The sequence below is a fragment of the Antechinus flavipes genome, chromosome 3, assembly GCF_016432865.1.
Source record: "Antechinus flavipes isolate AdamAnt ecotype Samford, QLD, Australia chromosome 3, AdamAnt_v2, whole genome shotgun sequence".
Lineage (NCBI taxonomy): Eukaryota > Metazoa > Chordata > Mammalia > Dasyuromorphia > Dasyuridae > Antechinus > Antechinus flavipes.
Window position 1 is genome coordinate 552,945,030 of NC_067400.1, and position 17,922 is coordinate 552,962,951.

Here is a 17,922-nt window from a genome sequence, read left to right on the forward strand (position 1 = left end):
ACTTATATACACAGTGCTTTAAAAAACACTTTCTTTAAAACACACACCAAACGTCTATAGGCTCTTGTCTATAAGAAAAGATACAAATTTTGTTCTTTCATATTTAAAGCCCTTCAAAATCTAGCTTCAAACTGTTTTCTAAATGATTTCACATTATTTCTTTGCATTCTTTCTTCTGAATGTTCTAGTCAAGCAACTTTCATGTTATGGCATAGACCTACCTTCTTGCCTGTAATACTGCCCCCTCTTCATTAACTGTGCTTTTTGGAATCCTTAATTCATTTCAAGGCTACCTTAAGTGCAACCCCCTATGCATTATTCCTGATTACCTAATTTGTAAATATTTCCTACTCCCCGAATCCACCCACCAATTAGTGGGAACTTACTTTGAATACATATTTACTTATTTTGAAACCAGTTTGTCTCCCCACAGTAAAATGTAAAATTCATGAAACTAAAAGTCTGTGGTTATTTATTTGTGTTTCTGTAATCCCAAGGTTTAGCTCATATCAGGGTACATATAAATTCTTTTTTCATCATTCTTCTTTTAACTCATTTCATCTTCTTATTTTATTCCTTTAAGTTCTGTCCTAGCATGCCAGTTAGAATAAATCTACTCCTTCTCCTATAGGTAAACCTTTAAGGAGCTGAAGGCATGAATTTTGTTCCCCCCCAAAAGACTTGTCTCAAGCCTTGTTTTAACTGAGAGATCCTTCAACGGATCCTTTTCTAACACTGTCCTTCAGTGTAATCAAATCAGATCTTAGTTACACAGTTGTGTAACTTTTGACAAGGTAAATCATTCAATTTTTTTTTTTTAAATTCTTGGTCAGATGAGGTAAGACAATTTTCCCATGCAATGGAAGCCCTATAGTTCTGTAAAACATGGCTAGGAAGGTTTTGCTTTTGGTCAAGATCCAGTTAATAAAGCCAAAAAAAACAAGATACTAGGTACCTTAAACACCCAAGAACCAGTCTCTGGTCGATATTCCTTGAATTGGGCACCTTGTTTTCGTGAAACGGCTTCTAACCTGCCCTCATAGTTGATATCAGCTAATCGTTCAGGACTCTTTATTAAGCAACGAGAAGTTTTGTCAGTTGGCCAAACTCCATCCAAAGTAACTTCGGCCCGCCTGTTAAATACAAAGTCAAGTTTAAGTGTTTCATAGTTTAGCTCTCAAAGCTAAACAAAAGTTACAAACAAACCAAAGATCAATTAGTCACACACTGCTTTCAAAATTTCCCCTTTCCCAGATGTTTCTCCTGACTATACCAAAAACTATTATTAAGGACAGGTACTAAATATTCTGCCCACCCCATAGCATCTCATATAATGTGTATTTAGTAGTGATTAATAAATGTTTCATAAAAAGTGAGTAAATGCCTAAACGATGAGTTCTAGGACTGGATGGGAAAGATCAAAAACTCAAGTATTCTAGAATTATTGTCAGTAGCATTAATTTGAAAAAAGCCTAGAAAACATTTTTTTAAGATATGTAGATAACTGCAAATGTAAAGATGTACTATCTTCTAATAGAGTGAGGAGAGATGACTTACAAAGAACTAGGGAAATCTAGTAATCAAAGACATTAAATGATCAAAGTTTTTTTCCCCATATGTCTTTCCCACCTGACTAGAACCCACCAAGAAGGAAAAACTACTTTTCAGAAGAAAAGTATGACTAACATTAGGGTGTAATAAAAAAATTAAAGAGATGTCCAAAACATAAATAAGAAGAAAGAAGCATATTTTTTAGAAGTGTTTTTTAAAAATTGCAGTTTAGAGATGAAGTGAAAAGAGGAGTTAAAGAATCACAGGATTTCACAAAATGTCAATATTTTTGAAAATGAATTTTATGAGATGGGGGTGAGGAGAAATGCTCAGAACCATTAACTACATAGAATACTCATTTAAACAAGCACTTCACTGGCAACACATTTCAGATATGAGTAATGTATGAATATGGCTTTGAGATATCCTTTCAGAGACACCTCCAACTAACCTAACTAAAACAGAATTCATTATTTTTTAGCTGAACTCACTCTTCTACATAATTTCTGTGTAAAGGATGAGAATTTTTATTCTGCAAGTTTGCAACATTATCTGATTCCTTAATTTTTCATCTCATATAGACACATCTCTTATATTCCCTATTCACCATTCTTACAGTCACTAATTTAGTTTATTTGCCCATATCTAGACTTCAATGGCTCAAACTAGTTTTCCTGATAGAGTCTGTGTCTTCTCCAATACATCCTTCACATATCCACCAAATGTTTTTTCCCTAAAGCCCAGATTTAATCAAATTACCCCTTCATAAATGTTATATTTCTCTATTGCCACTATGATAAAATATAAAATTCTCTGGTTTTTAAAGCCTTTTACAACCTTTTCAACTCTATTATACATTATTTCTGATCCTATACTTTTTAGTCCAAAATAGCTTTCTTTTGGTGTCTCCCTCACAACACACTCTCATCCATTCTCTGTGTGTGTTTTTGTGCTAGTCAATTCCCTTATCAGAAATGCCTTCTCATCTGTCTCATAGAATCCCCATTCTTCTAAGATGCAACTGAAGCACTATCTTTTACACAAAGCTTTTCCTAATGTACCAACTACTGTTGTCCCATTGAATTCTCAACAAGAGAATTCGGATTTGGCATGTAACAGACACTTAGTCAATGCTTGCTGATTCACTGACTATACTTATTTACTTACCAGGGAGGTTTTTATTTTATAGAGAGTGTTAGGGTAGAGGGGATTGGGTAGGCAATAATAATGATGCAAAAGAGAAAAGTCAAAATGCAATTTTTTTAAAACACATGATAGCAGAAGGATGTTCAGAACAAAACAGTTATAGACAGTCCTTGTATTACATATTAAATTTACTATATACACTAATAAAAGAGATTAACAGCTTAGTGTAAAATATTTTTTCCCTAACCTTGTATATATAAATATTCATTATGTTTACTAAATTCATTATAAAAAAGATAATTTTAAATTTAATATAATTTTAAAATGACAACGCAAACATTTCACCAAAAGTAGATTGCTTTCTTTATTTCAATCTCAATTCTGCCCATGTCATGTCAAAACCACCTATTCCTTCCTTTTTGCTAAGGTATAATTCAAATGCCATCTTTCCAATAAAGATTCTCTAACTTTAATCCTTACCCTATATGAAGAAATTGACCTTTCTTCAAGCACTAGTCCTTGATCTTTACATTTCACTCTTTACTCTTTCTGACATAAGTTATTTGCACACATGGCTTTACCCAATAGAATACAAGTTCCTGAAGAGGTTTGTGTTCTAAAGGATCTAACATGGGGCACAGGAAATACTAAAAGCAAACAGTGGATGTGTGAATTGAAACATTTCCTATTACCCTCTCATTAAGCTGGGGGTGAAAAAAAAGCTTTCATTACCTATTTAGGCCTTCTCCCACAGGAGGTTTCAGCTCATCATCCAGATAGACAATGACTTCTTTTCTACGAATATGTACAATTTCATCCAAGTTGAGGTTAGTTAAATTCACCACTCCTTCAAAATATATCGAGCCATAACCTAAAGTCAAAGCCAACAGTTAAAATCCATCATCTGCACCACAATCACAGAAATTTCACATCATTAACTATTAGCTCTGATGGTTCACCAACGAATCACCCTCTCAACAATACCAAGTTGGTGCTCTCCTTTTTTTCTTATATATAGTGTTTTTCAAATTATGGTTGTTAGTTGGATAAAAACAAATGACAATTACTAAAAGCATTTTCAACAAATAAAGTTAAAATACAATAACAAATGCAAAAATAAAACTAAATGGTTAAAATGAAACCATGCAAATAATGTTCAAATGATGTTATACACTATTACTTATGTTTTCAATTATAGACAAGGGAAAAGGAAATATCAGGGAAAAAAAGCATGTTTGCTTTTTAAAAATCATTAGTATTTTAGGTCCTTCATAATATAAATTACATACTATCTCCTTTGCTATGAAGTGTTATAACGAGTTCAGTTTCTGGGGTCAGTTATTTAGTAATCTGAGTTCTTCAGTTTCTGAAACTTATTAATTCCTCTTAACCTATTTTAGCAAACCTCTAAGTTTGAAAGAATCATTTCCAATTCATCAATAGAAAGATCCAGAATCTGAGTCATCCCCATTTATTGACATAGTGGTATAAAACACGGATATTTTCTATTATGTTCCACAATCTTGTTTCTCAGGTCTTTCTATCTTTTTGTTTTTACCTTTCTTTGAATAACTAAAACTATTTGTTGTAGAACTTGAGATCTTTTTCATAATTCTCAACTAATATGGTTCAAATGAATCAATTCCATAGCAATAAACATTTTTAAAAGATTCTTGTAATTAGGAAAATCTTCTAGAATTTTTTTACTGCTTATTTAATGACCCAACTCTAATTTAATCAAAGTGAGACAAAATAACAAAGAATCCCATCTTCAGCACTTGCTGCCACTTTTCACTTTCAGCCTGGATACAAAAAGTATCACATAAGAGCTGTCAAGTTTTCAGATGGACAAATAAAAACTCCTCATGATGAACCAATTAAATCACCTGTTTACAGTATTTAAACTTTAATTTTTCTGTACTTTCTTATTAAAATTTAATGGTAATTATTTGTGGACGATTTGGATATAAATGTTTCTTCAAAGATAGATAAAGCCTCGTTTACTGCAAAATAAATTCCACTTCCTTTTCTGCTAACCATGCTACATGCTAACCACCATGCTACAATCCTATTTTAATTGAAAAAACAAACAAAAAAACCCTAAAACACAACTATTTTTGAAGCCTTGGTAGTGATCTCTAAAACATTCATTTTTTAGCAGATCTTTTTCTTAAAAAAAAAAAAAAAGTTATATATGTACATTTATTTTTTACATATTCCATCTAAGTCATGTTGGGAGAGAAAATCAGAACAAAGGAGAATAACTATGAAAAGAAAAAAAGAGTATGTTTCAATCCGCATTCAGTCTCCATAGTTCTCTCTCTGGACGCAGATGGCATTTTCCATCCACTGTTTATTGGAATTGCTGAGAAGAGCTAATTAATAACTGATTATCACATAACTGATTACCATATTATGTTGCATTGCTGTAAACAATGTTTTCCTAATTCAGCTTGTTTCACTCAGCATCAGCTTATGTAAGTCTTTCCAGGATTTTCTGAAATCACCCTGTTCATCACTTATAAAATATTCCATTACTTTCATATATAATAACTTATTCAGCCATTCCCCAACTGATAGGCAGCCACTCATTTTCTAATTCTTTGCCATGACAAAAAGAGGTGCTACAAAAATTTTTTCACATATGGGTTCTTTTCCATCTGATGCTCTCTTTGGGATATAGATCCAGTAGTGACACTGCTGGATCAATATAGAGTTTTATAGCTCTTTGCCTCTCTAGAATGGTTGAATTAGTTCATAATTCCACTAATAAATCAGCAGCCTTTTTTCAAATGCTATCCTAAAACCTCTTTAAAAAGTTTTCAAGGAGATATCTCTAATTTTTTCTTGCTAATTTTTAGATTTCCCCTCTCATTTGAGGTTTCCTACTCTTCCCATTTTTCCATACGTTGGAAGAAAAATAAGCCTCATACACAGAATTATTACTTTTGATATTAGTCCCAAAGAGAACACAAAGACCCACAAAATGGCCAAATAGGCAAGGATAACTTTGGCTTTCCCATTCACAATCAGAAAGCTCCAGCTATATCCAGTTTTCTAGTAACACCACTAGTGATCACCATCAATGATCCTAAGACCTGAATATACTTTCTGGCAGCACAGAGTCACTCCATGCACCCTAGTGATAGACCAATGTTTAATGATCCGGCTCATTAAAAACAAAAACAAAAAAACCAAAGCCTGCCAGTTTATTAGTTGTTCACATGAGAGAGAAAAGACCCTGTATCTCGTCTTTAGAAGCCATACATTAATACAAAGTAAACTCACCTTTTCGACCTATGGTGAAATCTGTTACAATACACTCTCCCTTTTCATTGGTAATTTTGGCTAGGTCATCCATAGAAGGTATTGTATAATAGCCAACTCTGGTGAGAACAATGCCTATGACAGAAATGGGAAACAAGATAAAAAAAATCTGACTGGGGCTAAGCAGTAGATATCACTTCATTCATTTAATTAAGGGGTCAAAAAACTGGGCTTGTATCCATTAAGCTAAGAATGTAATTTTTTAAATAAAATTTTTATTGTATTTAAAGATATAAACACAATTTTTAACTCCAGTTCTGCTCTCCAGAGCAGTCTCACCACCCAATTTAATTTTTGAACAACAGAACATTAAAGTCTGAAAGTCATCTCATTTCAGTACCTCTCATTTCAATGAAAAAATTTGACGAGGAAAAACAGAAAGAGGGAAAATAAGTTGCCTAAAGCTGCACAACCAGTCTGTAACTGTAAGCCCAGATAACACAATGCTTCCGACAAATCTCTTATTTTTAAAATCCCATTTTTCTATGGCAAGCTTCAAGATAGTAGTACTCTATGACAGCTAAACTTAATTGTTTCTTAAATTTGCACTAAGACTTCCAGGATACTGTATATTAGTCTTTTCCTCAAACAAGTTAAATCTTATCATGTTTTATGGCCTTTGGTTGTATCTACGTTGGTCAGGATAACACAAGAAATAAGCTTCAAAAAGTAAAGTAGAAATACAGGAAGAAAGCAAAATTTGGATGATTTTATAATGATGACTTCTCCAAGCTCCACTCACAACTAAGAGCCAGGAGAACCAGTAGTTATCCTTAGAGAAAGAAATAAAAGACCACTACTCCTATCATATCACTGACAATGCCTACCTGCAGATCTCTCCAAACAGGAGCACCAGAATCAGAGATTTAAAATGGAAGAACCTTTAAAAGGCATCTAGTACAACCCCTTCATTTTATAAATGAGGAAAGTAAGGCTCAGAAAGATAAAGTGACTTCTCCAAAAAAAATTACAGAGGTAATAAGAAGAAGAGCTACTATATGTATTAAGATCCTCTGCCTCTAAATCAACTTCTCTTTCCACTGAACCACAATATCTAGACTGAGATGAGAAATTTCCTTTACTACACTAAAGCCCTTCTCTGGTCCAACATCACTGCATAAAGTGACCTCAGTTTCCATTAATAGGAGAACAAAAATTTAGTACTACGAAATTGAAAAGGATGTTTTCTGAGGATTAGCCTAACTATGTCTAAAAAGTCTTCACCAAGAGAGTGGCTTCTGGATGATGAGGGATTAAGATCTACATTAACAGAACGATTACTGAAACTGACTCACAAATCCTTGAGGTTCTGAAATGAAAAGAAATTTAGAAGATTACATGTAATTTTATCATAGTAAAAGGAAAGCTGGAGAGTACAATTGCTAAAAGGCTCAAAAAGGGTATGCTAGCTATATAATAAGCAGATTTTATATATTATATTGCAGCTGTCCTTAATTTATCTTATTTATTTAAAGAAAGTAGCAATTAGGGTAACATAAAATGATGGAGGGCACATCTTATGGTAATAAGACAACTGAATATATAACCAGAATCATTATAGTTAAATTCAGGATATGCTGACATTAGCCAGTCAGGCATTATCTACAACAGGAAGGACCATGCAAAAGGTCTTCTGGTCAAGATAAATAAATCTTTTACATCTTTCAGTATGGACCAGTGATTTAATATATAGCTGAAAGTTAAGATATTAGGGACTTAGTGCTTCCGAAGTACAGACATTCACCATCAAGACAATGATTTTTCAAGAGATATTCCTTCCTTTCACAAGTACTAAGCCCCTAAATAGGAAACAAAGTAACAAGTTTATTAGGATTCATCTTACACCTTAAATGTAAACTATAGATGTGCAGTTTAGCATGTGCAATAGAAGAGTGGATAGGATCCTGTGAAGTACATCAAATGGAAGCAATAATAGAAAAAGTTCAGGTTCTAACAACATGTTTTATTACATGGACTATAGGTCTATGATGGTCAAGTAGGCTTCAACTAACTATACAGCAAGAACAGCACTTTGTTTTAATTTGACTGACCTGCTGGATGGATCTGATAAGCACTTTCCTCTTCTTCTTCTCGATCATCCTGCAAAGACTCATCATGGAAAGAGGCCTCTTCACTACTTCCTTCCAGGCCATTTCGTAAGGCACCACGCATGTTTAACACGACAATGGAGTCATCCACACTGCTATGGTGTTTATTTACTGCATTCTCAGGGGTTTGTGGGATGGGTTTGGCAATGGGGTTAGTGTAGAAACGTGACACAAGAGAGTCATCATCTCCATCCTGCTGATGGTTTTCATCAACAGCTTTGCTGAGAAAACTAAATCTATAGAAAAAAAATGAAATCAAGTAACATGTTTGGTTTAAAATAAATTTCTGTTGTGACCAAGTCTTATAAACAATTTATCTGAACAATATAGTTGGAACAAGACAGTTTGTAAGCCAACTATATGCCAATTAACTTTCACGATAAATGGCAAGTCAATTGATTTCAATGGCTATATTGCCCTTCTAGTCAAGACTGTCAGGACACAAGGTTAGATGTGGCCAAATAATATTCAAAATGACATGAGGATATGATTTCTTTTGAAATATAAATATTATGTGCTCAAAAGTCATGAATAAGAAAATTAATCTTTTGGAGTGTTTTTAAACACATGGTCAGCAATATTCCCAGCTATGTCTCAGAGTACTTTCCCTCTGAAGATTTTAAATCAAAGAGTTGAATAAATAAATCTGAGCTTAAAATACTTAGAAGAAAATCTCTTAAAAACAGAAGGGGAATAAAAAATATCTGTCAACTCCTTTATTCTGTAAACAGAAAAATTATGTTAGTTCAATTCTCAAAAAGCATGAACTCCTGTCCCCCAGAATATCCCTGACAGATGGCTAGTTATCCTGTACTTAACAATTAGAATGAGAACTATGACTTCCTTGATGTAGGATCTCCTGGATAAAGAAACTCCACCTACCAAATCAAGACAGCATTTTACTGAGATGTTAAGTAAGCTTACTAATAAGGGTCACATTGCCACTATATTTCATATAAAAGCCTTGAACCCAAATTTTCTTGGTTTCAAGAGCTAATCTCTACTATGATGGGTACTTTCCCAAACATGCCATTCATTCTTAGTATGACTTTAATGATCTTTTCTTAAAACCATCTCCTTCCAATTTCTATCCATTAATCTTTCTCCCCCTGACTCCCAGAGGTCAAAGACTAAAGCTTAAGTGTCATTCCATATTACAACTCCTCAACAAGAGGTCTGACTGTATCACCTCTCTGATAATAGCTCCTAGGAGCTATTACCTCCTGGATCAATATAAAATCCTCCATTTCTTATTTAAAGTCCATTATAATCTGGTCCATCCCTACCTTTCCAGTTTGCACAGAATACATACAATGTACAATGTTTTTTGAGACAATACTATTACACTCTTAACAGACCACAGTATTGTGTAAATATAACTCTTACAATCACTGAGAAACCAAAAAATTCACATGATTCCCTTTATTGAGATATTTGCTTTTCTAAGGTGATCAGATCTTTGAGGTGTGATTATTGGACAAATAGCCATTACCCAATTAGGGTAATGAGTGAACTAAGACATGAAGATATGGTAAATGTAATGAATGATCACTATACGTTTGGGCCAAGTCCTAAGGGGACTCTTCCTGACACAGGAAGATTTATCAAAAAATAGGCAAAGCCTCTGCTCTCTCACCTCTACATGGGAGATGGCAAGCCTCTGAGCTGAAAACCTGAGGGAGGATACATTTAACCCAAGTTTTAAAGTACTCATGATATAGTCTTTTCATTACTTAACAATTCAATACAACTCAACATACCTCTCCCCATTCTCTGGATAATCTGATGGTGAGGCAAGATCTTCAGCTTCCCGACTAACAGGAGAAAAGAGGTTGCTATTGTTGAGATTCTTTAAAACCAACTTCTTGATACTCTTCCTGCAAAAGAAATGAAGATGACAATTTTCAGAGAGAAAAAAAAGACAGAAACCCGAGAACCTGAAGTTGTCATTCTATCTACTTTAATTGTTTAAACAACATGAAATAGCAGGCTGTATATATAAAATATTCCTTTGACTAAATATAAAAACTGTTTTAAGCTGCTAGAAAAACTGTTAAATATATATTGCTCTCAGTCTCAATCAGATGATCATAGGTCAAGAGGTGGAAGGGGCTGAAAAGGCCATCTAGTTTAACCCCATTAGTGTATATGTGAGAAAACAAGTACAGGAAGGCAAAGGCTACACCTGAGAGGAAGGAAAGCAGTCAATACAAATGCTAAAAAGACACACAAAATGAGACAAAAAAGATCAAAGAGACTGTGCCTGAAAATCTCTATCCATCTATTTTTCTAATAATGAGTGTGTATTTTATTGAGCAAACTTACACTAAATAAATATATATTGTATATATTATATATTCAAACATATCCTACTATATACACATACACATGTACATATATTTATCAAATCATATTATAGATATAAATATTTATACCTATCAACTACTATGTTATGTATGTATATATGTGTGTGTGTGTATACATGTATATATATATATACACACATAGAGAGAGAGAGAGAGAGAGAAAGAGAGAGACAGTCAGGTATATGAATGCATAAACATCTTACTTTATATAAAAGTTTACCTAATAAAATTAACTTACATTAAGACTTACACATTAAAGAATTACACATTTGAAAGTTTACAAAATGCTTCCACTGCAAATACACTGAGATCTTAGATGTGTATCATCATTCCACTTTTACAAGTGAAGAACGTAAGACTTTTAAAAAATAAAATGATTTGCTTAATATCTCATAACTAGGAAGTATCAAAATTGGTACTTAAACCCAGGTCCTTCCTGATTTCAATTCCATTGCTTTTAATACATTTGGTATTTCTCCACCCAACATGTAAAGACAGTTTTGTACAGTTTTTTAAATGTATCAAGGAAATTTTAAAAATTATATAAATCACCATTGTATTGCTTAAAACTATAAAAACAAAACTATGGGTATAAACAACACAGAGATGTTAATATACTTAAAAGGAAAAAATCAGAGCAGAATGAGAAAAAATTATGTCCCACTTCATAGTTTCATTTTAAGGAAAGAAAAAGTAGGCCTTGAGGGAAATCTAAGAATATAAATCCTGTTTTGTTCTTGGCAGTCTCTAGCTATAACCTAATAAAGCTACATGCCTACTGGTTTAACCTAATTCAATTCCACAGATTTTCAAGAACTATGCAATATTTTTTCCAGAATGGTTGTACTTACTCATTCCCTCAAGTGGAGGTAAAATTTATTTTTATAAGCAACTTGGGAGGAGTGTCCACAATCAATTGGGAAAATGACTCAACAATTTTTGTTATAATGTAAAAGAATACTATTGTTCCATAACAAATGATGAAAAGGACATTTTCAGTGCAACTAAGATTTTTATGAAGCAATGAAGAGTGAAGTGCGCAGAACCAATAGTGAAATTAACACAAAAACAACCAATTTTTAAAGACTTAGGAATTCTTATTGACAGAATGACTGACCACAATTTCAGAGGACCAAATGATGAAGCAAGTTACCCACCTTCTACAGAGAGATGATAGTCTGAGTGTACAAAGAATGAAACATTATTTTGGAAATGACCAATGCAGTAATTATTTTTATTTGAATATACATCCTTATTAGATGAATTTTGTCCTTTTTTTATTGAGATTGTAGAGAAAATTGATTTTTTTAATTAAAAAAATTGTAGTTTAATAAAATACAAAGTCTGGAATTGCTCATTTTGTAAGGCCTGGAATTTCTTTATATAATCAGCCCTTAATTTATCTTTCTGTATTCTGTATGTTAGGTAATAGTTTGGATTAAATCAGAGCATTCCTGTATCACAAAGTTCTTAAAATCAGGGCCTTTGTGACGAACAGACACTTACCATAGCATCAGTTGCTTTATGGCTAGTCATTAATTGAATTATTGATCCCTAATAAACTAAAATCTTCTTTAACTTGCAGGATTCACTACTACTACATTTTATTTTTTATTTTTAGAACGAATGTTTTCTAAATATTCTTAAATCCAATACTTCATATGCTGAATATATGAAGTTTCAAGAGAAAGGGATGAGTAGTACTTCCTTACTATCAAGACACAATCTAACAAGGCTTTGTTTTTTTTAAATTGTGCAACTTTTAAAGGAAAATAAATGTTTTTAAAATGACTGCCTTAAAAAAAATTAAGGGAAAAAAAGAAAAATATAAACATCAAAATAAACATGTGCTCAAAGGCTAAGGTGTTGGATATTTGAATAATCCTTAATAAAAAGGACATACAAATTCACATGATAACCAACCAATTATTCAAAACACCAAAGTAGTTTTGGCTTTTTGGGAATGGGGGGATGGGAAGATGGAGAGGAGAGAGAAACAATCCACTTAAGATTTCCATGACACCAAATTTATATTATGAAGACAGATACAAAGAAACCCATTAAGGAAGCACACATGCAGAATTCAGAACACACAAAGAATACCTAAACAAAAAATGAAATAAGGAAACAGAAAGGCTTCCAAAGAAATAAAGATTATAACAGTGACAATTCTGCTCTTTCAAAATTCATAATATGTTAAAAGTGTTCAAACTAACTTGGGCATGAAAGCTCCATTGGCTAGAGATGGCTCATCATCATCTAGTCCATCAAAGAGATGGGACTTGGCTGTCCCTGTTGTCTGAAGAGCCTTGGGTCGGACTCTCGTGGCAGGGCGAGGAGTCAGTTTATAGTGTGTAGGGGTGGTCAGAGCCTTCTGTGCAGCTGGGTTTGTGGGTTTCAAGCGCTGCAAAAGTAAACCAAGAAGCATTAAGTATAATTCTTGTTATCTTATTTTTGTTTCTATTGACCAAAAGGAACTCATTCACAAAATTACAATGTAATGTAAAAGATGATAATATAACATTTATATATCCATACAAAGTTGAGCCCAAAGTGTAAGTGACAAGCATAGAATAAAAGAAAATTTGTAAACTCTCTGCTTCAAAAAGTGAGGATTCAGTTTCAAAATCTATCAAAGACTAATTTCAGCTTCAACATGGTTTATTAAAGAGATAAGCAACCAGTGCAAGCACCCCATCTTCATTTCCATATGATACAAGGACATCTAAAGAACCTTTTACTGCAGTATGTAATCTAACTTAATTATGAGAAATATGTAGGATAACAAAATTTGGTGATTCTCAGATAACTCAAGAGAGCAAAGAAAATGTTAGAGTGAGGGGAAAACCTAAGACAAAGTTCACTGGTAGTGAACCATAGGGCTTTGTTTCTTTGGCCAGCCCACAACCTCCATCAGCACCTGGATAAAAAAATATAGACTTATCCTTATTAAAAGGACACAAATTTGAATTAAAAATTAAATCAGACAGGCTAGAAAAATGGACTGAAAACAAGTTAAATCTTTTGGGGATACATGAAAAGCCACATATTAAGGCTTTAAAAACAATGATATAATTAAAGGATGGGGAAGAAAGTGAGTTTTAAATGAGGCAACAGCACAATGGTGTTATTAAAAAGCTTTTAATAATGCCCAACCCTTTTTGTAGGGTCAAGAAACTGAAAACTAAGTGGGATGCCCATCAACTGGGGAATGGTTGAATATATTATGGTATATGAATGAAATGGATTATTATTGTTCTGTAAGAAATGATAAGCAGGCTGATTTCAGAAAAGCCTGAAAAATTTACATGAATTGATGCTAAGTAAAGTGAGTAGTACCAAGAGATCATTGTACACAGTAACAAGATTATGTGATGATCAATTGTGATGGACTTGGATCTTTTCAACAATGAATGAAGTGATTCAAGGCCAACTCCAATTGTTTTTCTCCCTTTTGATCTGATTTTTTTGATTTGCACAGCACAATGAATATGGAAATATATTTAGAAGAATGGCACATGTTTAACCTATATCAGATTGTTTGCTGTCTTAAGGAGGAGAGAAGGTAAAAAAATTTAGAACACAAGGTTCTGCAAAGATGAATGTTGAAAACCATCTTTGCAGATCTTACAATACTATTAAAATTTTTTAAAAAGAGCTATTGCCACCTTTGATACATTAATAGTAGTAGCCAGATCAAGAACAGTGATAGTCCCACTATCCTAGACTATTACTCCAAATAGTATGACAAGTGATAAACATTTACAAAATATCCCTTCCTCGACAAGGAATTTCCCATACAAATCCCTAAATGTTTCTAACTTACTTCTTCTTTCTTCTTGGGGTCTGACATGGGATTCCGGAAGAGAGGAGAGTCTCCAAATGGTGAGTATGTCAGACTATTGATATGCTGTTGGAGAACAGCTTGCTGGGCAGCCGAAGCATTCGGATCTGTCAAAGCTTCATAAAGTCAAAGAAAAAGCAAAGTAAGTTTCCTGTGCAATGTGGCACATATAATTCCATCAAAGCTAATGACCTGTTCCATGTTAGAGCACTGCTTTCAGGGGAGCTCATCCTCTAACCATTTACCTAACTAGAAAATTTTCCTTATAAAGGCTGTCCTAATGGATATAGATGTAGTTAAACCTAGGAAAATAGCAATAGTATTTAGGAAAGAGAAACAAAGCATACCAAGATCTATTTTCAAGTTCCATATAGCAATAATTTCTGACTTTTTTCTTTTTCTTTTTTAAAGTATAAACATCAAATAAAATTAGAATTTTTATATAAAATATAGACTAGGAAAAAACTATACAGGAAAATGATTATCTCTAAAATTTTAGACTAGATAAAGAGAAATAAGTTATGCTGACTGACTTTAAGTTCAGTAGGGTGACATGATGCAAAAGTACTTGAGGAAACCTTTCAAAAAAGCATAGTACTTACCTACAGGAGCCTGAGGAGCACCAAAACCCAAAGTGGCTGTGGAAGCACTAAATCCAGGGGTTCCAAAAGCTCCTGTGCCCAAGGTCCCAGCTCCTATCTTGGGCTGGTTGGTTCCGAATAAAGATGCCTGCCCAGCCCCAAGAGCTGTGGGAAGAGGGAAGGGAAAAGATGTGTCAGTTAAAAATAGACTCTTTTGAGGGCTATAATGGACTCAAGTGACTTAGATTACAATAATTTTGTTCATATTCTTTAAAATCATGACTCATTTCAAGGCAAAGAAAAATTTCTCTATATAAAACAAGTATTTCCAAAGCTAACCAATCCATAAATAAGTTTTGCATTTCTGAATATGTAAACTGTACTGCCACAAAATCCAACTAATTTGTTCTTTTAAATGATGTAGAATTTTTGCTAGCACCTGCTGATTACTGGGCTTTTTTATCCACATATAAATTAAAACAGAGATAATTAGATGACAAAAAAGCTAAAAAAAAAATTGTAATAGGATCATCTGCCAGCATGTGTACTAAGGCCCACACTCTTCTGGATGCTATAGCACCCTATCACAAATGTTCAGCATGTCTTACAAATTATCAAAAGCTAGTAAGAAAGGAAGCTTAAGGGCCTCTTGTACAAATAAGATGATGAACTCAAAAGTATGTAGTTAAAAAACAAACAAAATACTTTTAGCATCTCTTCTGTGAAAATGGAAATCTGATTCTCTTACCTCTAGTGTCCGAACACAAAAAGGAATGAAAACATGAAAGCCAAATTGAAGGCAGAGACACAGTCCTCCCTTTAGGAACTTTTCCCATGGTGCTAGTATTAGTTACCTGTCCCAAAGCCTGTTCCAAGTCCTGTTCCAAGAGTACCAGGTGCAGGTTTACTTCCAAAAATACTACTCCCACTATTGCTTCCACCAAAACCTGAAAGGATAAAGGAAATTGATGACTGTGCTCTTAAGGTAACCAATTTGCCCTATGAGATAATCTAACATACACAAAAAATATGGCCAAAGCCTGAAATTCTTTCACTCAATAACCGATTTCAGTTTTCGAATTTGGGAGTCAATTATCCTAATGAATTCTCTATGTGACATAGAAAAAGGGCTTCTGAATGATTTCCTTAAATCTTCAAAAGATCTGTAAAGACATTTTGTCACTAAGGAGGGAAATACTCAATTACTCAATAGAAAAATATGGTTACTTCACTTTAAGGACATCCTTTTTTGGAGGCTTATGACTCTGCCAACATGTGACCTTCCCAATCTATAGCCAAAATATACAGTTCACAATCAGTTGTCAAATATGTAGCTTTAATTTCTCTAATTAAAATTGCTGCTCCATTAATATACAAGAGGGTTGTACAGTTCAGAAGCAGATAGACATGAGCATCAAGCCTATGTCTGAGTATGTATGAAAGAATCAACTGACATAAACATGCTTGGAACATAGTAGGCAAAGATGCCTCCTCAGTTCTCAATTAACAAAAATGACTGAAAATTCAGCAATGTCCCTTTCTTCACTGGTAAATCATTTAATGAAAGAAACCTTTGTTAGATTTTCCTTTAAAATCCTTAACCTACATTACTCTGCCTTCTTTACATAATTCACCTTCCCAAGATTCTTGCTGTTTCATGTTATTTAGCAATACAAAATCAATTTAGTCAAAGTCAATGAAATGCCCTCATAGAAAGGGAACAAGGTTAATTTTGGATTAGAAACAGGCTAACAGGAAAAGGCCTTCTGAGCATATCAAAGGGAAAGGAAAAGAACAATGAGTGTATCTGTGACATATGAGATCAATTAAGGACACAATATGGAAGCTAGGTCATGTACCAGATAGAGCGTTGGGCCTGGAGTCAAGACTTGAATTCAAATCCTAAATAAGAAACACCTTTACTAGGTAGGTGACCTTATCACTTAACCTCTATTTTGCTGCATTTACCTCAACTGTAAAATGGGAATGATAGCACCTATTCCTGAGGTGGTTGTGAGGACTGCTATATTTACAAAATGCATGGCCCATATAGGAGCTATATAAATGCTATTGTTTTGTTTACAATATGGCTTGTGAAACATAATGCTAGGATTTCTCTTTTTACTGTTTAAAAGTCAAGAAACAGTATTTTCAAGAAAGTTAAATAATTTTTTAAAAGATGGCTAACCCTTTAATGTCATTTGAAATCCAAAGTATGTAAGTGACGTTATAGCTCATAAAACAAGGAATAGACTATTGACAAATTATAGTAAACAAAAAGGGGATGAAGAGGGCAAGAAGCAGGACTCCAAGTACAATAGATTAGAAGTCCAGTGAAAAATGAACTGAGCATAATTCTAATTCAGCTAATTATCAAGGCTTATTAAGTTTCGGATTCTACTCTAAAAATGGGCTTCCTGCTCTTCATTTGGCAGAATAACAAAATATAAACTGACTTAAAAGGGAAAAAAATTACATTACCCTATTTATATATTATCCATTTTTAATACTGATAAAGAATTTGCTAACTTCTTAAGAGGTGCTTATATATATATTATGTAAGTGGTAAATCAAAGATTATAGATTGTGAATTCAATGTTCTTCAAATCAATATTCAGAAAGCTAGATCCAATACAAGAAGTGTACTAGTTAACTTACTTCTAACAAATGTATCTTTTACAAGATTTTCCTGAGAGAGAATAAGTAATATTCTATTCAAATCTATTAAGTGGAAATTACAGTTGTGGTACTGCTGTAGATATCTCACAGCTCCATCTCAGGTCACATATGTAGGAGATGCTTCATGACTTATTAGGGGCAGTAGTGGCTAGCCTCTGGTACACTGCTAGTAGAAGGGCCATTATTTTTTTTCATTTGTCAGAAAGGACAGTTGGCCCCTCTCCCAATATGACCCTGTTTTTGCAGCATACCACATATCATACCATCCCTTATTTACTTTCCCCCCTCATCTGTCTCAAAATCTCTCTGGGTACATTATT

At 33.5% G+C, this 17,922-nt stretch overlaps 1 protein-coding gene across 7 annotated transcripts in view; it reads right to left on the minus strand.

The window, feature by feature from the left end:
• NUP98 (nucleoporin 98 and 96 precursor) overlaps positions 1–17,922 on the minus strand; it is a 98,725-nt gene that overhangs the window by 40,513 nt on the left and 40,290 nt on the right. For all 7 annotated transcript variants that reach the window (XM_051987472.1, XM_051987473.1, XM_051987471.1 and 4 more), the window contains 9 exons: positions 15,778–15,870; positions 14,945–15,088; positions 14,325–14,458; positions 12,715–12,902; positions 9,893–10,009; positions 8,076–8,368; positions 5,986–6,099; positions 3,430–3,568; positions 956–1,133 (listed from right to left, as the gene is read on the minus strand). In XM_051987472.1, coding sequence (XP_051843432.1) covers positions 956–1,133; positions 3,430–3,568; positions 5,986–6,099; positions 8,076–8,368; positions 9,893–10,009; positions 12,715–12,902; positions 14,325–14,458; positions 14,945–15,088; positions 15,778–15,870 — 1,400 coding nt within the window. The remainder of the gene's footprint in view (positions 1–955; positions 1,134–3,429; positions 3,569–5,985; positions 6,100–8,075; positions 8,369–9,892; positions 10,010–12,714; positions 12,903–14,324; positions 14,459–14,944; positions 15,089–15,777; positions 15,871–17,922) is intronic.